At 47.3% G+C, this 21223-nt stretch overlaps 1 protein-coding gene across 7 annotated transcripts in view; it reads right to left on the bottom strand.

Annotated features, from left to right (window-relative positions):
- Window positions 1-1266: 1266 nt before the first annotated feature.
- The window catches only part of DYSF (dysferlin), a 304879-nt gene continuing 284922 nt past the window's right edge, over window positions 1267-21223 (bottom strand). For all 7 annotated transcript variants that reach the window (XM_074992197.1, XM_074992191.1, XM_074992196.1 and 4 more), the window contains one exon: window positions 1267-5231. In XM_074992197.1, coding sequence (XP_074848298.1) covers window positions 5193-5231 — 39 coding nt within the window. In that variant the 3' untranslated portion in view covers window positions 1267-5192. The remainder of the gene's footprint in view (window positions 5232-21223) is intronic.

The following is a 21223-nucleotide window of genomic DNA, read 5'->3' as shown; positions in this document are numbered from 1 at the left end:
AGCCAGCGGAAGTGATGTCAGGACATGCTGAAGGCGCACACGAAAAAGTGCAGCGTCGGTGTCCACACTTGGGAGAAAATCGTGCCCAAGACCGCCCCCCAGTGGCGAAAGGTAAATCCGTTGGGGGTGGTGCAATTTGAGAGGTTCTACAACAGTGCTGATGAGGAGAGGCGGAGAAGAAAAGAGTGTCAAAAACTGCCCTGACCCCTCCAGCAGCTACCAACGCCTGCCCTTTCTGTAATAAGACCTGCAGCTCCAGAATTGGGCTGGTCAGCCATCAACAGACTCACAAATGGGAGGGCAACATGAAGATGTCCTATTTGTTATCAAGTGACCACCAAGAAGATGTGGCCTAATGGAAAGGTATGAGCCTCAGGACCTGGGGAACGTGGATTCAAGCCTCAGCTGTGTCATGTCCATCACACACTTTCAGTGATGATGCCTGTCCTGCTGTGAGGACAGGGGACTTGATGAGTGCCCAAAGGCCCCTTCCAGTTCTAGGGCTCTGTGGCACAACATTGCAGCTGGGGGCTGAGTGGAGCAGGACACTTATTTAAGACTGAGGGGTAGCGCACTGGTCTCCTAAGCCAGGTCTTGCAAGTTCCATTCTTGTTGGGGTGTCAAACTTGCTCCCTGGTAACAGCTCTCATGTATCTAGGGCCAGGTTGGATACGATAGATCTTTCACGGAAGGTGTCTTCCACTGTGAGAGCAGGGGATTGGACCTGATGACTTCTCAAGGTGCCTCTCCAGCATAAGGTTGTCCTAGATCCACTCTCCTGGTCTCCTCCCCAGCCACACCTCTGCTGCTGAGCATCACGAGGGGTTGTACCAGACCACTGCCACCTCTCCCTCTCTGTGTGTAACATCACCAGGCAGAACCAAACCTGGGACCTCTGGAGTGTAGGACAGAAGCCTCTACTGCTTGAGCTAAAAGCCAGCTGCCTCTCAGTTGAGTCTGTAGAAGAGACTCATTCTGTCTCTGTGTGTAAGTGCTCTCAATGCCACTACACTGGATAGTGAACCACAGCTAGTAGGTGTGTGAGTTACACACACACTGTCCCCATGCACTTGACACACATCAGTAGCCTTCCAGGTAGCCTCACAGTGGTGAGCAGCTGGGGCATCAAAGACATTTCTCCAGCAGCTTCATTTTTAGATATCAGATGCATTTTGTGTGTGTGTATGTTGGGGCGGCGAAGGGGCTGGAAGGAAATGACACCACTCAGGGAATGCACATTGGACAATAAAACACCCTGGGAACCGGAAGGTTTCATAGCATTTCATTTGTAACCACACTGACATCTGCAACAGGGTGTCTAAGGCATAACAGGAGATACACACAAATTCCGACCTCCTCCCTTTCAACCTGCATCAACCAACAGGCTAACCCATGCAACTATTCACTAATAAAGGCCCCGTTTCGCCCAATTAAATCCATGGGCTAGGTACACAGAAAGGCTCTTGGTTGAGGGTCGTTAATAAGCACCTGGCAGCATGCATGGGCTCGTTAGGGGAGGGTGGTTTATCTACACTGGATTGTTGGCACTGAGGCTTGTCCCTGAGTGGGCTGGAGGTTAGATAGCTGTCTGCTGGGATAAGGAATTTCATGGACGCTGCCAGCAGATGTACGCAGAAACGGGAGGTGGCATTTTTGTGCCCGATTCCCAGTTTTAGCCTTGATGGTGCCTCTTTGCCATCAGTGCAGAGTAAGGAGAGCAGATGGCGCAGCATGTCGAACATGGGCGGGGGCTGGGGATGGAGGTAGGAATAAGTGAGACACCCATCTAGTCACAGGGGCATTTGTGAAGCATGCAGGGCCAGCGCCGATGTGGGCAGGACATGAAATCCCAGGTGCAAATCTCACCGGAGTTTGTCAGTACAGCTTCACGTTCAGAGCCTACTCTTTTTAAGGGGGGAAGGCTGGAGGGTGGGTTGACCCAACTTTAACCAAATCTGATGACTGCTAACCAATCTGGCTGCCTTTTCTGACCCAGGGCACCTGGCAGGAGGTTTTGAGGGGAGTGGAATAGCAATAATATAACTGCACCTGGAAGTGGCCACTGTTGGAGGACAGGCTACTGGGCTAGATGGATCTTTGGTCTGACCCAATGTGGCCGGTCTGAGAGTGAGGAAGAAACTTCTCCAGCAGCAGGTGAGTCCATCACTGACTTTGCCTGGGTTATTTGCCCCCTTTTCGACACAGTTGGGGCTCACCACTTCTGGAGACAAGAGACTGGCCCAGCCAGATCCTTGGCCTAAGCCAGCCCTGTTGATGTCTTTTCAGATCGGTATGTTCTCCAGGGCAGGGGCTGATTGCCCTCATGGTTGCAAAGGGACTGGCATGTTTGGGGCACCGTCACAACAATAAATCATGTATAAGGGATTTAGGGCTTGTTTCTTCTAATCTCAATCCTGCAACACCTTTAAATAGGCCCTTCTTGGGAGTTTCCTTTTAAACTCAGGCTTAGCACCTTGCTGGGTGGAAATCACAGTCCGCAGTACCCTGAAGAATCAGCCACTAGGAGCCTTTACGTTCACTAAGGGGCACCTTTCATTGATGAAGCAAGGAGTCGGGTGGCACCTCAGGGGATAAGCTTTTCATGAGATGCAATTCACTTGGTTAGATGCATGAGGCGAAAGCATCTGATGAAATGAGCCGGAACTCACCAAAGCTGCTCCCCAAATAAAACTGTTTGTCTTTAAGGTGCCACCGGGCTCCTTGTTATTTTTGCAGAAACAGACTAATGCAGCCATCCCTCTGAAGCCTTTCGTTGCTCGCTGTCACTGGTCAACTTGCATAACACATAGAAGTCAGGTAGAGAGAGAAACTCTCCTCCCGAAACAAATTCTCATCCCCCTGGAGTCAACAGAAAACTTCCATTTATTTCAGATGGGCTAGGATGGATCCCAGGGACAATAGGAACAGTGGAATAACCCTATCAGAAGGAGACATCCATCTTCACCTTTCATGTCCTTATGCTGGAAGGTGCTCTCTTACCAGGACACAGGACAACCTGAATGCAAGTCCAGCTAGTTTTGTGACTGCCTCCAAGAGTGGCCAAGGCTAAAAGCTTCAGAAGAAAACATACATAAACCCCATTTAAAGCACCCAGCTACACCATGAGGGAAATTCGTTCCTGATCCCAGACAGTGATCAACTTACGCCCTGAAGCATGAGGATGGGCAATGAGAGGAAATGCACATTAGAGTAAAATATGCAGGTTCAAATACTATGATCCTTACTTAGGCATAACTACCACTTAATCCAAAAGTAGTTTGGACGGAGCAGGAACCACAGAATTTTGCATCCAGTCCTTTAAAGAAGAGAGAAAAGAAAATAGATCAGGCTATTTGCCTTAACAATATAATGTGGCAGTGAATCCCGCAGGTTAACAGCGTGGTCGGGTCTACACGAGCAAGTTCTTTTGGACCAGCCAGGGCTCTTTCGAAAGATCCCGCAGAGCGTCTATGCACCAAATGTGTTCTTTCAGAAGGAATTCAAATGAACGCGGCACTTCTTCTGGAGGCCCTGTTCCTCCCCCACAGGAGGAAGAGAGCCTTTTTTCTGAGAGTCCTTTGGAAAAAGCGTGTGTAGACACTCTGTGGGCCCTTTTTCTAAAGCGCCGTCCTCAGGGTGCTGGATTTTTTGATCCCTGGCCTGAGTGGGGACTGTGCGGACGCTCTCTTTCTATCTGTGTTTTTGTGTGTGGACACGATCTTTTGAAAGACGTGTTTTCGAAAGAGATCTTCTGGGAGAACTTCTTTTGAAGGATCGCTGTAGTGCAGGCGCAGCCTGGGCGTTTTTCGAAATGATTGCCCTTTATCCCCAAATCCTGAGTTAGAAGCTGAGAGGCAGGAAACTGATTGCAATGTACATATCATACTTGCTGCCAAAAGCCAATTTAACATTGCGTTTGGAGTGACACATGCCCGTTTCTTGGGGGAAGGGAAGGAATGGGACCCTAATAGTACATTGTCTGGCACGTGTTTGCTTCTGCAGGATGCAGGGATGGTTTCCATCAGCATGTTTGAAACGATACACTAGGCTGAGGAGGGGAGCTGTTTTGGAGAGAATGCGCAAGAAAATGAAGAGCGCTATAGAATGAAATCTTTATAGCCCTGCTACATGCAAAATCCCCATCGAAGGACAAGGAAATTTTGGCTCTGGTAATTACAACCAAATCTTGCCTTGCATTCGGTTGTTCTGGATTCTATTTCCGATCCCCATCACAATCTGATCCTGCAGGCCTACAGAGGTGAAGAGCACATCGCTGACCACAATGGGAGCAAGAGGTGCGTTATAACTCTCCTGAGCTATGCAGCGCTTTTCCTCTTTAGCACGCTTCACTTGTACACTAAATCATCGACATTGCACCGGGGGGTGGGGGGGGAAGGCAGAGAGATTTCTGCAAGGCCACCGAGAAAGGCATGACTTGGAACTCAAGTGTGCTTGGCTTGTAAGCCTCTGGGCTGACCATTCGCTCACATTCCCGCTGTGAAGGACTACAGAGTCAGTCATCTACAGCAAGGGTGGGCAAAGTGGGGGGCAGTTAAATTTCATAAGGGGGGCGCAGCATAATTCGCTGTTGGGTCTCAGGCTCATCCATCTCATTAAAAATGTTGCAATATGTTCCTGGTTTTATATATGCATATTCCCATTTATATACTGATTAATAAAGTTTTTACATTCAACAGACTTATTTTCCTACATGTGCCCAAAGGTTTTGCTTTTTCTTTTCATATGAACATAACTGGAATTTCCGTCAGTTTGGGTGACATTAGACAGGTTGGGGGGACCTTGCTAATTGCAGGGAGGAAAAGTTAGCCCTTATGTGAAAAGTTAGCTTGCCCTGACCTACGCTGCCCCAGCAAAGCTTTGCAAAGTCTAACCAAGCCATCCTAAACAAGGCCCTGTCCCAGCTGTGCATTGAGATTCAAGCTTTACAGACTGCAGCACAGGAAACAAGGGTCAAAGAACAAATATTTGCACGGCTTCTGAAACGCTGCTGCGTACATGCCACCACTGCAAAGTTAGAGCTGCTTTTTGGACACTGTCTAGCATCCGAGAGTGTGTGTGTTGCTCCTTTTCTGTCCGGCGGCACAGGCCCATGTGGACCAGTCTCTGACGTGGTGGGGTGCTGTGCAGTATCCCAGGATGTACTAGACTCTCTGGTGCTTGGTGGGGCAGGTTCAGTTGAAAGGTTTGACCAGCTTCATGGCAGCGTAGTTCTAAGGAGGAGAAGGGAATGACAGAGTCAAAAAAGAATGGACATAAAAGTAGATACAAAATAATGGCACATACAAGTTAAAAGAACGAGAAGTCCTGTGGCACCTTATAGATGACCATGTTTATTGGAGCGTAAGCTTTCATGGGCAGAGTTGCACCTAACAATATGGGTCTTTGCCCACGAAAGCTTATGCTCACATAAACTGTTCATCTATAAGGTGCCACAGGACTTCTCCTTGTTTTTGCGGATACAGACTAACATGACTGCCCCTCTGAAATGCGTTAAAATGTTCCTCCTTCACATTTCTGCACATTCCCAACTCTATGGAAGGAACTGGAATAGAACTCATATCCTCAAGCTCCTAAAAGGCAGGGCTGTTACATGTGAGGGACTCACCTCTGATTAGCAGCAGTACAGGGCCTATGACACAGAGATGGATAGTTCTGAGTCCATTCAGCACAGAGTCACTTAAATATTGAGTCTGTTCTGGTCTGGCTCTGGTCCGAAGAAGTGGGTCTGTCCCACGAAAGCTCACCTAATAAACCATTTTGCTAGTCTTTAAAGTGCTACTTGACTGCTTTTTTTAACCATCACAGTGACCCTTCCCTTCTGATTGCGACTTCCATCTTATTTTGAAGATATCTGAAATTGCCCCTCTTCCCACACCAGCCTGTACAGCGTGCTGTGGCCTGGCTCCTCCCAGCCTCAGCCTCCCAAAGCCCCGCCAGCTGCTCTCCTTGAGAGAGGAAGGTTTGTAAACCCTCCATTGGTTTGCTCCGATCGCTCGGTCTCTTTCTATTCCCACTGGCCCCTCAGCACCCGCACCCTCTCTGTGCCCTCATCCAGGCTCACGAGCAGGGGGAGGGCAAGAGCAGCCTCATCTGCAGATCCTGCCATCTCGGACAGATTCTCTCTATGGCTCTGACCTCCGCTGGAAGCGTCTCCTCTCTCAGCTTCCTCTCAACGCAGTATTGACCTTGGGTGACCGTTGGTGCCAGGACGGTCCATCATTTAAGCTGTCTCACAGGCATCCCAACTTTTTAAGGAAAATACGCAAATTGTCCCATATATTGCAGGGCTCCTGTCCCCTGCCACCCTGTGTCTTCAGGTGGCAGCTTCTGCCAGGGAGCTCCTCCACTGGGGGGCTGCCCTGTTCCCTGGATTTCTGCACCTCGTGGCAGCAGCTCCTGCTGCAGGCAAGCTCCTCTGTGGGGCAGCTGCCCCATTTCCTGGCACCCCATGGTGGCAGCCCCCACTGCCGGCGAACTCCACAACGGGGCTTGTTCCCTGGTGCTCTACACTTAGTGAAGGCAGCTCTGGCTGCCGGAGAGCCCCTCCACGGATCAGCTGCCTCATTCCCCAGCTTCCCACCTCTCAGGGAGGCAGCTCCTGCTTCATTCCCTGGTCCGCCTGCTGGGAAGCTTTGGAACATCCCACCATCAGGGGGTTCTGGACCCCTCCCTCCAACCTCCATTCACCCTCATCTCTGGTTTCTCCCCATTGAAGGCAGCACAGTCCCCTTCCCTGGTGCCTCACCTTGGAGCAGCAGCCCCCATGGCCAAAGAGCCCTGACATGGGACAGCAGCCCCACCCCCAGCCCCAGAGGCCAGGGTCCCATATTTGCCATCAGGCAATGCGGTCACCCTATATTGACCTCAGCACACAACCTGCTTATGATATCGTCCCAATACTGGCGTCTGCGATTTTGACCGCGCTCTGTAAATGCTTGCAATTTTTCATACTGCAAAGCATCCTGGGACACTATGTACAAAATAAACCCGGGGCATGTTGCATTCTACTGAAGGTAAACTGTTCCCCCTTTAAAAAGATGATACTAACATGCTGGTAAAAGACTGACTATCAGGACTAGAATAGTGATACGTTAATAGGCTTGTTTACACCGTCTGGAAAGAGCTAGATTTAAACTAGCTTTGATTCACACACACAGCCAGATTGGAAGTTTCTTCCAAACAAACTGAATGTAATTGGTACAGGATGTTCTATCTTAGAATCATAGAATTATAAGACAGGAAGAAACCTCGAGGGGTCATCTAGTCCAGTCCTTCGCATTCAAGGCACCATCCCTAATAGATGTTTGTCTAATATGTTCTTAAAAACCTTCAGTGATGGAGATTCCACATGCTCCCTGGTCAATCTTTTCCAGGGCATATCTACCATGACAGGAAGTTTTTCCTAATGTCCAACCTAAACACTCTTCCTGCAATTTAAGCCCCTTGCTTCTTGTCCTATCTTCAGAAGTTAACAAGAGCAATTTTTCACTCTCATCCTTCTAGCAAACTTTTATGTACTTGAAAACTGTTTTCCTGACCCCTCACGGTCTTTAAAACAAAGCCAGTGCTTTCAATCTTCCCTCAGAGGTCATGTTTTCTAGATCGTTCATCATTTTTTGCTGCTCCTCTCTGAATTTTCTCCAACTTCCCCTTGCCTTTCGTGAAATGTGGCACCCAGAACTGGACACAATACTCCAGATGAGACCTTACTGGTGCAGAATAGAGCAGAATAATTTCTTTTTGTGTCTTGCTTCCAAGGCTCCTGCTCTGCAAGGAGTCACTCTGTTGCTTTAAAATACAACTCTGGACACAAACACTAAAAACAAGTTACAAGCAAGCTGTTCTGAAAAGCGCAAGGAAAGCCTGACCCTTGGCATCATGATAAATGACAATCCATGGCGGATTAGGAGGCTGTTTGCCAATTGAGCGTTGCTAATAATGCCATAAATCAGGCAAGCAAAACTGGGACAGCTTACCCAAAGTCATTAGAAACGCCTCCAGTGGAATAGAACTTTCTCATTAATTACCCACCATTTGTCTTTCCAAGTCTGTCCTCCAGAATAGGAGACTTTGACTGGTTCTATTTGGGAGGATAGCCGGTTTCCTGTCCTGCTATGAATTTCTCTGAACAAAGAGCTGAAGGCCAAGTTGGCATATCAATCAGTGCAGAAAGTGAGAGGTAATTAGAATGAATGGCAATGGAAGCAAAGCTTGAAAGAGTAAACATCTGTGTGAAAAGCAGCAGGACCCAGCTGGGAGTAGCACTACATGTTTGCATTTTGGTGGTTACTAATATCAGGCAGATAATTTTACGGGGCATTCCCTATGTTTTATAGATGCAGCAGGTCAGATGGGACTGCAATGAGCCTCTAGTCTGACCTCCTGCGCCCCAAAAGCTAGAGAGTGCTATCCAGAAGCATATGCAGGGGACGTGAATGCTCATCCTTATTAAGTCAAGTTCAAACGGAACACACATTTAAGTCAAAAGGCTGGGTGGCTTTCCATTGACTTCAGAGTGCACTGGCTTGGGACACAAGTGAACGGTACTGACCCCAACAATGGGTGGTGGAGCTAGACCGTATCTTTTAGAAAGACATCCGATCTCAATTTAGAGACTTCTAGGGATGATGGATTTACCACAGCTCTTGGTAAATTTTTCAAGTGCTTAAGTACACTTGCTGTTAAAAAATAGCTTTTTATTTCTCATTAAATCTTTTCTAACCTCAGCTTCCAGCCTCTGGATTTAATATGCTCTAGCCTGCTAATTAAAAATGCCCCGTATGACAAACTAGGTAGCGGTTATATAGCAGGAAAGAAAACTCCAGGGAACATCACCGTACCAGTCCTTAGGTGCAAAGGTATTGTTAAAGATTATGGTGGCAAATATACGCAAAGTCAGTTACAAGCTAGTTCAGGCTGTCAAGTGATCTGCCAGTATGGCTACGTAGAACAATCCTATTTCATCCAGGAACCTCAAACTTCCAATATTTCGTTCCCATTTTTGCAAAACCTAACCAGTCTCAGAGACAAGCCACAAAACCTTGCAGGTCTGCACTCAAAACCAGGATGTTTTTCATGTGGAAATGGTTTCATCGTCAACTGAAAAAAGCTAATTTCCAATCTTGTGCCAAAGCCCAACATTTCCGTCGCAAAGCCCACAACACTGGGCTGTTTTGTACATTTCCGTGGGAAAATGTGGAATATGGCAAAAAAAAATCATGAAAAAGGCAATGGAGGCACAAAACAACAGGGAATGAAAGTGCAAATGGGGTTTTCTTTTTTTTTAAATATTGCCAAAATATGTGCCGTTTGCATTCTTGCGAGCGAGTCCTGAGGTTAGGCATCAGAGGAGTTTTGTATTATTCCCAGATCTATCACAGACTTGCTTTGTGATTTTGGAAAAAGTCATTTAGCCCCTGACTTGGCAAAATAGTAGTGAGCCTCTTCCACTCCTACATCTTGGAGCATAGGCTATCGATGACCATTCACCAAGCATCCCCTGTCCTGGGTGACCTTTTCCAGTTCTGACCAGGGATATCTCATCTTTTTAGCATCTGCCTTCAGGTCTCTACACCGGCTGTTTCTTGGGTGTCCTCTTTTTCCTTTTCCTTGGGGAGTCCAATTTAAGCCTTGCCTTGTGATGTTGGTGGTTGGTTTTCTAAGGGTATGTCCAATCCATCACCATCTTCTCTTCTTGTTGTCTTCTTTGGCAGGAAGTTGTTGCGTCAGCTGCCACAGGTCTTGGTTGTTGATGGTATATAGCCAGTGGAGCCAGAGGATTTTACGGATGCAGTTGGATGAATGATGGAAGGATTCCAAAAGACATCCTGTCTGGTGAGCTAGCCTCTGGCAAAAGACCTCCCGGATGCCCCCAGTTGCGTTACAAAGATGTCTGCAAGAGAGACCTGAGAGAGGTAGACATTGAGCTGGACAACTGGGAAGATCTAGCAGATGACCGCAGCAGATGGAGGCAGGGGTTACACAAGGGCCTTCAGAAGGGCGAGTTGGAGATCAGACAGGTAGCAGAGGAGAAGCGAGCGCACAGAAAGCACAATAAGGACTTGCCAGACACCCACTACATCTGCAAGAGATGCAGCAAGGACTGTCACTCTCGTGTGGGTCTTTATAGTCACAACAGACGCTGTAAATGAAGTCCTCAATTGAAACTTTAAAGGGCGCGATCCATAGTCTATGCAGACTGAAGGATGCCTACTACTATTGATATAAAAGTCTGGATTTTTTACGTGTCATCTTTGTTGTTCTGCTCCACACAGTAGTAATGACTTGATGCTGGAGTTGAATAACCTGAATTGAACGGAGTTGAGTTGGTGAAGCATGTGCTTAAATCCACCCCTAGGTCTGGAGGTGGTCTGCCCCTCTGGAGACTTCTCCATACTCTTCTCTGTGCAATGGGTGAAATACTTCCTTAGGCTCAGCTGAGTTGTGAGCTTAGGATTGCCTTAATTTAAATCAACTAAGGCTCCCTTGGACTTAAATGAGGGTGTAGGTTCAAACTGGGAAAGCCATGGATGGCAGGAATTGTTCCAGGTCAGATTGCTAGAGTAGAACGCTCCTAGTTTAGACCTATGGACTGGCGTTTGCTCTTGGAGTGCCTGATGACGATGGAGCGAAGGCTGCAAGCACATGGCACTGTTACACTGGGCAGAGGAGACAATCCATGAGTCAGCTGGCTTGGATCTGTTTGCTGATGGGCTCCCTTCCGCCTGCATTTCAAGGGTTCTGTTCAGAGTAAGCCTTCGCTTCACCTGTGTCAAGTCCCGCAGAGTTTCTGGCAGAGACGCACCCCAGATCAGAAGGTGAGAGTATGTTCCATGCCTCAGGATCTAGGACCATTGACAACAGTGTCCCGGCTATACAGAGCAAGGGGCTCTCTAGCTCTGTCCATGTAGGCAGTTCATCCTTCGATAACATCCCGTGAGATTAAATAACCTGGGTGAGTTTCATAATGAGCCCATGGGGTAGGAGACCTTCTTAGCGGCAGGCTGAGAACACTGCTGGTCTTAGACCCTACTGAACGCTGAGGTGAGGGAAGAAACCAGCCATGAGCAAATTTAAAATGGCCAGACAACAAATGGGAGGCAGCGGTAGGGAAGTGTGTTGGAGTAGTTGTCTGATCACAGCCACCTGACTCTGGATTAGCACGAGCCTCTGTACCTCTCTGCCTCCGCTCAGCGTCCATGAAATCGGGACACCAGGACACAACAGCCCCAAAAACAGTGTGCAGGAGTGACTCCTAGGAAAGCATTGCCTGAGTATTTCCTGAGCCTAGCTTAGGAGAGAAGGGTTGGTCTTGTAGCTAAGGCACTGCCTAGGCCTCAGGAGTGCTGGCTTCAGTTCCGAGTTCTGTCTCAGACTCCTGAGGCCCAGCTCCTCAAAGCGAACTAGACCATGAGCTCCCATCGATTTCAATAGAAATTAGGTGCCTACATACACCTTTGCAGGTAAGGGCTATAGACCCTGAATCAGCACAGCACTAACAAATGGGCTTAGATCCTTCCCTGTTCAAGAATGTCTTGATTTTAGTGCAGCTCTTGACATGGCTTTCTCATGAACAAACTAGGGAAAGATGTTCTAGATAGAATTACCATAAACTAGGTGCACAAGTGGGTGGAAGGCCATGCTCAGAGTAGTTATCAGCAGTCTGACGTCCAACTGGGAGTGTGTAGCTAGTGGGGTCCAACTGCAGCTCAGTCCTGGGTCTTGTACCAATCAACATTGACATTAATGACTTGTCACTGATCAAATCTGTCCAAACAAAGAGGAAATTGGGGGGTTTATCCTAAAAGCCTGAAGTTTGCCCCACTCTTAGGGCATGACTTCATAATGATTTTTATACATGGGGCCATTACCAACTCATGTCCCATGGACTGCGGCAGCCATTTTCACAACGTTATAATTGGCAAATAACATTGTTTTTCAATTAGATATAACAAGGGACATATTCTTGGGTCCAGCATGACTTTACAATTGGTGTAAGGACCCATTTTGTATTGACTCGCCAATGAGGTCTCGGCACAATCGGTGTAAGGACCCATTTTGTATTGACTCGCCAATGAGGTCTTGGCACAATTTAATCACATTTCACGTTTTTCTTTCAGATGTTGCTTTGGTTGCGTACAGCTGCTTAGTGATTGAGTAATACGAACTGTACCCAGAAGTGAAAGATACCAGATTTCTATTGGCTATTACTGTGCTTCAAACATATTAAAGAGTACGTGCTGGTTGGAGAGCCTGATCCACCACCAGAGGCGTCCCATTTATTTGCCGGCTGGGGCAGGGATGCAGTCTGCCAGGAAGAACGGGTGTGGAGCTGATTAATCCAGCAGAATCACAGAGTGAGCCTGCCTCTGGCTATCTTCTCCAGCAGATAACATCCATTGTTTCCGTAAGCTGAATGCACTTCCCGCATCCATAGACATATGTGGAGCACCTAATGGCGATGGTATTGAAAAGGCTTTGAAGAACAGTGGCTGTTGGCACATATCCTGCTACGGTGAGTTTAACAGGCCCAAATTGAAAAGGGCCAAGGAAGACAAAAATAGCTTAAAAAAAAATCTGGGGAGCACCTTCACAGATTGCCAAGGAAACACCTGGGTTGCTGTGACCAGCACAAGGACCTCCAAAAAAAAGGAAATGTGCTTTAGTTGAGAAATGCACAAACCCGCTGCACATCACTACGATGCTTCTCCCCTGGGCATGGCCAGTCGAGTTTTCAAGTGCACGTCTTAGCTGCAGTGCTTGCTTCCAAACTAAGTGCATGGAGCTTAGGGGCCCATGAGGCAAAGTACGTGAAAGAGGTTTGATGGATACAGCCAAATCAGAGAGAAGAAAACTGAGCAAAGCAGCCCAGGGAAGATGTTGTCAGCATTGCCTTTGCTTAACTGAGTGCATACGTTGAAGAAACACGATTGACTGAAGCCATGACTCCAGTCTATAAACTAGCAACCCTCCCAAGGCTCTATATGACTAGACTAGAACAGCTGGGGTGTTTGGGTGGGAGCGTTCCCAGCACTGATCTAAAACCCAACATCCAGTCCTACATACCAGCATCCAAGCATCCAAAGGTTGTGATGTGCTCCTTGCCTTCAGCCATGATATTGGACATGCCCTCCTGGAAGCATGTGAGAAAGTCAGTGGTGAAGAAGCACCTACCTATCTATCTCAGAGAACTGGAAGGAACCTTCAGAGGTCACTGAGTCCAGTCCCCTGCACTCACAGAAAGACCTATCACCATCCCTGACAGATTTTGTTTCAATCTATTTGCCCCAGATCCCTAAATGGTCCCCTCAAGGACTGAATTCACAACTCTGGGTTTAGCAGGCCAACAGTCAAAACACCGAGCTACCTCTCCCACTTCACCTGTCCCAAACAGGTTATTTGGGACAAATAGCAAAAGTTATTTGAAGGCACGGGTTTCCCACAAACATGCAGCTGCCTGCATCGTTTCATAGAATCATGAAGTTGGAAGAGACCTCGGGAGGTCATTTGATCGAGGATGCCAAACAAAACCTCTGCCTCAGTCACTACTGGCTCTGGCGTCCATGATATCTGATCGTCCAAATGTTAAAACTCAGATCAAATTTCCATTTGTCCAACTCCACTTGTGTTGGCACACCTGTGGCAGTCCAATCCCATCTCCATGAAACACCACAAATCAGCTGAAGAAATGTTTTTACCATTCAGCCTAGTACCGGACTCCTGGACTTATGCGCACCATTATTCTGAACTGCTACTGCAACTACCAGACAAGCTCCTACTACACCCACTCGGTCAACCTCCCACATCATGGCAGCTTGACCTCTGAGCAGCCCAAAAAGACCAAATGTAGGGAGGATGCAGGCCTAACAAGGTGGCAGTCCCTCCTGGAATGACCCTGTGGGAGCCAAACTCCCCCTTGTTGAGTCAGGCAGAGGATCCCAGAAACTGCACACCGAGGTTGGCACACTTTGGGGTGAGAATGCAGCCTGGCAGACACAGGCTGCCACAAAGCAATGGGAATGCCACCCTGCCAGCCTGGGCAGTGGCCACAGCCCCCAGCTCACACCTACCATTCAGAAGCCCCACGCTCCTCAGCTGAACAAGTATAATGGAGACTGTGCCAAGTTCTAGAGTTTGTTAAATCAGCGTCACCTGCACCCATTAGCATCGCTTCAGGCCCAAGTAGGACTCAATTAGACTGCTAACATAAGACCATAAGAACAGCCATACTGGGTCCATCTAGCCCAGTGTCCTTTCTTCCAACAGTGGCCAATGCTAGATGCTCCAGAGGCAGTGAACAGAACAGGGAATCATGAAAGTGATCCCTTCCCCGTTATCCATTTCCAGGTTCTGACAAACAGAGGCCTGGGACACCATTCCTACCCAGCCTGGCGAACAGCCATTGATGGACCCAACCTCCGTGAATTTATCTAGAGCCGTGTTTCCCAAAAGGAGTTCCACGGAGCCCCAGGGTTCCGCAAAGTGACATTATGGGTTCCATGAGGAAATTCCATTCCAATAACATTTTATGGTTTGAAAATCACAGTGTTTAATATTTAAGCATTTATTAATTTTGTTAAAAGCAACTTTCATTTGTGCTTGCCGCGATAAGTGTCCCTGTGTAATGCCAGCTTAGCCAGAGGGTGGGGACAATGATGCGGGCAGTCAGTGGTGTGATGGCCTGTTATACACCGTCATAAATCCCTGTACTCATTCTATTTCATTAAATGTGATTTTTGTTTTTAAATATGTGCAATGAAACTCAATGTTGATCTCATGACCGTGTTTAGTATTTAAGAGGTATAAAGACTGTGTGAAGGCCAACATTGCTCATGCTGGTTTAAAACCAAATCAGCTAGAGAAACATGCAAAAGACCAAACAGGTTGGTGTGCTCTCATACGACACACATATGACAACTTTGAAGAGCAGCGACACGCACGCCTCATTGATGCTTGTGAGAGGAAGAAAGCAACAGCAGCAGCCGCACCAACGGAGCAAGGACAATTCCCTTGCCCCCACTGTGAACACCCATGCTGTTCATAGCTTGGACTCCTTAGCCACATACGAGTCCACAACCAATGAGCCTGTGCAAGCTCAAGATGTCATCGTCGGACATGACGGACTACCTACTGGTATTATTATGCTTACTTATTTCATAGAATCATAGAGCACTAGGACCGTAAGGGGCCTCGAGAGGCCATCAAGTCCAGTCCCCTGCCCCGATGGCAGGACCGACCACTATCTACACCATCCCTGATAGACATCTATCTAATCTGTTCTTAAATATCTCCAGCGAGGGAGATTCCACAACCTCCCCTGGCAACTTATTCCAGTACTTGACCACCCTGACAGTTAGGAACTTTTTCCTAATGTCCAACCTAAACTTCCCTTGCTGCAGCTTAAGTCCATTGCCTCTTGTTCTCTCCTCAGAGGCCAAAAAGAACAAGTTTTCTCCCTCCTCCTTATGACACCCTTTAAGATATCTGAAAACCGCTATCATGTCCCCCCTCAATCTTCTCTTTTCCAAGCTAAACAAGCCCAATTCTTTCAGCCTTTCTTCATAAGTCATGTTCTCCAGACCTTTTATCATTCTAGTTGCTCTTCTCTGGACCTTCTCTAATTTCTCCACATCTTTCTTGAACTGGGGTGCCCAGAACTGGACACAATATTCCAGCTGAGGCCTAACCAGCGCAGAGTAGAGCAGTAGAATGATTTCTCGTGTCTTGTTCACAACATACCTGCTAATGCATCCCAGAATCATGTTTGCTTTTTTTGCAACAGCTTCACACTGTTGACTCATATTTAACTTGTGATCTACTAGAACCCCTAGATCCCTTTCTGCTTTCCTCTTTCCTAGACAGTCTTTTCCCATTCTGTATGTGTGAAACAGATTATTCCTTCCTAAGTGCAGCACCTTACATTTATCTTTATTAAACTTCATCCTGTTTACTTCAGACCATTTCTCCAATTTATCTAGATCATTCTGAATTATGACCCTATCCTCCAAGGTAGTTATAACCCCTCCCAGCTTGGTATCATCTGCAAACTTAATAAGCGTACTTTCTATGCCAATATCCAAATCATTAATGAAGATATTGAACAGAACTGGTCCCAAAACAGACCCCTGCGGAACCCCACTTGTTATGCTTTTCCAGCAGGATTGAGCACCATTAACAACTACTCTCTGGGTACGATTAGCCAGCCAGTTATGCACCCACCTTACTGCAGCCCCATTTAAGTTGGACTTGCCTAGTTTGTCGATAAGAATATTATGCGAGACCGTATCAAATGCTTTACTAAAGTCTAGGTATACCACATCCACTGCTTCTCCCTTATCTACGAGTCTCGTTATCGTGTCAAAAAAAGCTATCAGGTTGGTTTGACATGATTTGTTTTTTACAAAACCATGCTGGCTGTTCCCTATCACTTTACTACCTTCCAAGTGCTTGCAGATGACTTCCTTAACTACCTGCTCCATTACCTTTCCTGGCACAGAAGTTAAGCTGACTGGCCTGTAATTTCCTGGGTTGTTCTTATTCCCCTTTTTGTAGATGGGCACTATATTTGCTCTCTTCCAGTCTTCTGGAATCTCTCCTGTCTCCCATGACTTTCCAAAAATGAGAGCTAACAGCTCAGCTACCTCTTCTATCCGCTCCTTGAGGATTCTAGGATGCATTTCATCAGGCCCTGGTGACTTATGGACATCTAATTTTTCCAAATGGTTTTTAACTTGTTCTTTTTTTATTTCAAAAACTAACTCTACCCCTTCTCCACCAGCATTCACTATGTCAGGCATTCCTTCAGACTTCTCTGTGAAGACCGAAACAAAGAAGTCATTAAGCATCTCTGCCATTGTTGTGGTCTACTTTTTCAGGTCCATATATAAGACTGTTATTAAGGGTTCTGCAAAATTATTTCAAGTTTAAAAGGGTTCTCTGGCCACATAAAATTGGGAAACGCTGATCTAGAGAGATAGCCGGGCTAGTCTACACACTATCAAAACGAAAAAGCAGTCCAGAAGCACTTTAAAGACTAACAAAATAATTTATCAGGTGATGAGGAGGGACTGCCACCTTGTTACGCCTGCATCCTCAGCCGAGAAACAGTGCCCTAACACAATAGGAAGATAAATGTACAGAAATAAAACAACCCTGGGATGCTTTAATGCCATGATTAATTAGTGACAGAAAAAAGTACAAAAATTACAGTCAGAATTTAAAACGGCTGCTACAAAGGCAAGACTGCAGAGGGGCAGGCCCACAAGTGGGGAGCAGAAAAGGGGGCAGTTGCCCCCAAACCAAGCATTTCAAAGGGGCCCAGAGCTCCAGCCCCCACCATGGCTCATTGACTGTGAAATCTGGTCTTTTGTGTGCTTTCACCCTGCACTGTGCAGATTTGACAGGGGAAACCAGCTTCTCAGCCTGGCAGTTCTGCCCTAAAGGGATCTGCAGGACCCTGGAATCTCCCTCCTAAGTATCACTGGTAAAGTGTTCACTTGTGTCATCCTCAGCAGACTCCAGAAGCTCGCTGAGGGTGTATCCTGAATCGCAGTGTGGATTCCACGCCAAGAGAGCTACCATTGACATGATCTTCTCCCTGAGGCAGCTACAGGAGAAACACAGGGAGCAGAAGAAGCCACTCTATGTCACCTTCATTGACCTGACCAAGGCTTTTGACTCAGTCAGTAGGGATGGACTATTTAAATTGCTCCACAAGATAGGCTGTCCACCACAGCTACTCAAGATGATCCAGTCTTTCCACGATGGCACAAGAGGAACCATCCAATATGATGGCACATCATTGGATGCTTTCAGTGTCGGGAGCGGCGTCAAACAAGGATGCGTCCTTGCTCCGACATTGTTCGGGATCTTCTTCGCCCTCCTCCTGAAGCAGCCTTTGGGTCCTCAACAGAGGGCATCTTGCTGCACACAAGATCTGATGGGAAACTGTTTAACCTTGCAAGGCTGAAGGCTAAGTCTAAGGTGCGGGAAGTCCTCATCAGAGACATGCTGTTCGCAGATGACGCTGCTGTAGTGTCTCACACAGAAGACCAGCTTCAAAAACTGCTGGATCAGTTCTCCAAAGCGTGCAAGGACTTCGGGCTTACAGTCAGTCTAAAGAAGACAAACGTACTCGGTCAGGACATTGCTGAACCTCCATCAATCAGCATTGACAACTACACGCTAGAGGTCGTCCACGAGTTTACTTACCTCGGGTCCACCATCACTGACACCCTGTTGCTGGAGACTGAGCTAAATAGGAGGATTGGAAAAGCAGCCACAACTCTGTTCAGACTTAGCAAGAGAGTGTGGAACAACAACAAGCTGTACACTCACACCAAAATGCAAGTCTACAGAGCCTGCATCCTCAGCACCCTCCTCTACGGCAGTGAGTCTTGGACCTTGTACACCCATCAGGAAAAGAGGCTGAATGTCTTCCACTTGCGCTGCCTCAGGCGCATTCTTGGGATATCATGGAAGGACAGAGTGCCCAACAACGCCATCCTTGAGCAAGCTGGAATTCCAACCATGCACACCCTCCTCAGGCAGCGGCGGCTCCACTGGCTTGGCCACGTCCATAGCATGAATGATGGAAGGATCCCAAAAGACATCCTGTACGGCGAGCTAGCCTCTGGCAAAAGACCTCCCAGATGCCCCCAACTGCGCTACAAAGACGTCTGTCAGAGGGACCTCAAGGAGGTAGACATCGACCCAGATAGTTGGGAAGAGCTGGCAGACGACCACAGCAGCTGGAAGCAGCAACTACACAAGGGCCTTCAGAAGGGCGAGATGAAGATCAGACAGCTCGCGGAAGAGAAGTGAGCCCATAAAAAGGACAGAAAGGACCTGCCAGACACCCACGACATATGCAGCAGATGTCGCAAGGATTGTCACTCTCATGTGGGCCTCCACAGTCACAGTCAACGCTGTAAATGACGATCTTAAATGGAGTTACGAAGGGCACGATCCATAGTCTACGAAGACTGAAGGATGCCTCGGACTAGGACTTCTGCACTGCTGGCTGCTTTCGGAGCTGGGTGGCTGGAGAGTGACAGCTGCTGCCTGAGGGCCCAGCTCTGAAGGTAGCAGCACAGAAGGAAGGGTGGCCATACTGTGCCATGCCACTCTTACTACTATGCTGCCACTTGGTGGCAGCTCTGCCTTCGGAGCCAGTCTCCCAGCTGGCCAGCTCTGGCACTCTCTGTAGGAGCAGTGCCTAACACAGGGAGGCGCTGATGTTGGTTAAAGCCATTATGGATTCCTATAATAATAATAATAATAATAATAATAATAATAATAATACTGGATTGGCCTTTAGCATATGTACTCAGAGTTGTAACATTGACTCTTGCCAAAGAGCTGTATATCATTGTCGGGATGTCCTGGCTTTAGGGATTTTGGGGACTTTGTCTTGTACATAATTAGGGACTTTTTTGGTGGGGGGATGAACATGTATGTGTGTGTACATATCCACCCCCACACAAAAAAAAAGTGTCCTAATTTTTCACACTTGCCATTTGGCCATCTTAGCAGGATCCCCAAAACATAAAATATCCCTGTTGTTAAAGCTTTAGTGTCCACGGTTGACATTTAAGAGACCAGGAAAAGAATTAAATCTCTGAGTGTGACAGACAACCCAGTGACCCAAAACTGGGGGGAGCCATTTCAAAAAATAAAAACAGAAGCATTCCATGAAACACGGCTTGGCTGTCAAGAACGATGACTAAGCCTATCCAAAGTGAAATGCAATGCGACAATGATTTGCTAGGAACAGGCAGAGAAAAACACAGGCAGTAATGAAGGTAAAAGAATATTTAGAGCTAAAGGATTTTTGTGTCTCTCTCCACTTAGTTTTAGTACTATACTTGTGTAACAAATCCTAAACAACTGGAAACTTAGAGGTGATGGTAGGGATTGAATAGAAATCCTCCTGCTCATAAAGACAAGCCCTCTCTTCCTGAACTAAGGAAAAATCTCCATTAATTGCTTGTAGTATGGGGCATATGAAACAGAACATTTCATTTCTGATTCTGTCCAGCAAGGGACTGTGTTTTACACTTGAATGATCACATATTTTAAATAACACTTTACATTTTAACTGATCGGTTCTCAAACGAGACAACTATTATTGTCCTTCATTAAAGACAGGGAACTGGAGATAGCGAGACGTGCTTAGCACTGACAGCCAGGAACTCCAGAGGGCTAATCCTATAATATCTTTGCCCACAAGAACACTCTACTGTGCGTGATCTCCAACCGTTTGAAAGAGATTACGGTGCTTAGGAGACATCGAGCACTTTGCTTTATGGCTGCACACAAAGCCTTCTGCAAATGCAGCTTCTGTCTTAGATGGAGTTATAAATCACCCCCAAAGAGAGAGAGAGAGAGCGAGCGAGCGAGCGTGCGTGCGTGTGTGTGTGTGTGTGTGTGTGTGTGTGGGTGGGTGGGTGGGTGGGTGGCGGGGTGGGGGAATAGATAGGCATGACACAGAATTGGTTAAGTGCTGGAAAGAAAGAGGTAGGTCATTTTTCTATCAGTCTGGGAGGGGAGGAATAGGCTCCAACACACAGCATGAATTATTTCAGTGTTTTAAAAACAGGAGGATTTGAAACCCGTTTCCAAGGCCAAGCTGGAAGGCTGGAGGTTTGGTTATTTATTTATTTTGTTTTGCAAATGGAACTGAACACGAGGCAGAAAAAGCCACTGTGCTGATTAATGAGGTGGGATCCTCCCCCAGCCTCCGTTCCATACATTATATCAGCAGAATACTCCTTCCAAGCCCTGATCATGAGAGAGTGTGCTGTTTGGATCCCTGCAAACTCTCCTGCATCTTTAACCAATTACACTAGAACATACTTTCACTACTGTTCAGTGTGAGGGTCAGGGGGAAAGCTGCCTTTCTATTCCAGGAAGCAGCAGCATTTTCCATCCTTAGGTGGCCTTTCACTTGAGGATCTCCAAGCACTCTGGGAATCAGTGAAACCTCACTGCCTATCCCCTGGAGCTGGGATACTACACATGGGGAAACTGAGGCACAGAGGGGACATATGACTTGTCACACAGCAGAATCCAGACAGACAAACCCTGGAAATCTCTCGCTGTCCCTATTCCCAGGGTAGCCCCATTGGTGCTAGCAATGGTGACAGAGCTAGCATCTGCCACTGCTCCAGGATGATGAGGCCTGGCTACAATAACAAGGTCA

Source organism: Carettochelys insculpta, chromosome 4 (genome assembly GCF_033958435.1).
Source record: "Carettochelys insculpta isolate YL-2023 chromosome 4, ASM3395843v1, whole genome shotgun sequence".
NCBI classification, from domain to species: domain Eukaryota; kingdom Metazoa; phylum Chordata; order Testudines; family Carettochelyidae; genus Carettochelys; species Carettochelys insculpta.
The sequence above is the reverse complement of the archived record's forward strand: the minus strand, read 5'-3'. Positions and strand labels throughout refer to the sequence as shown.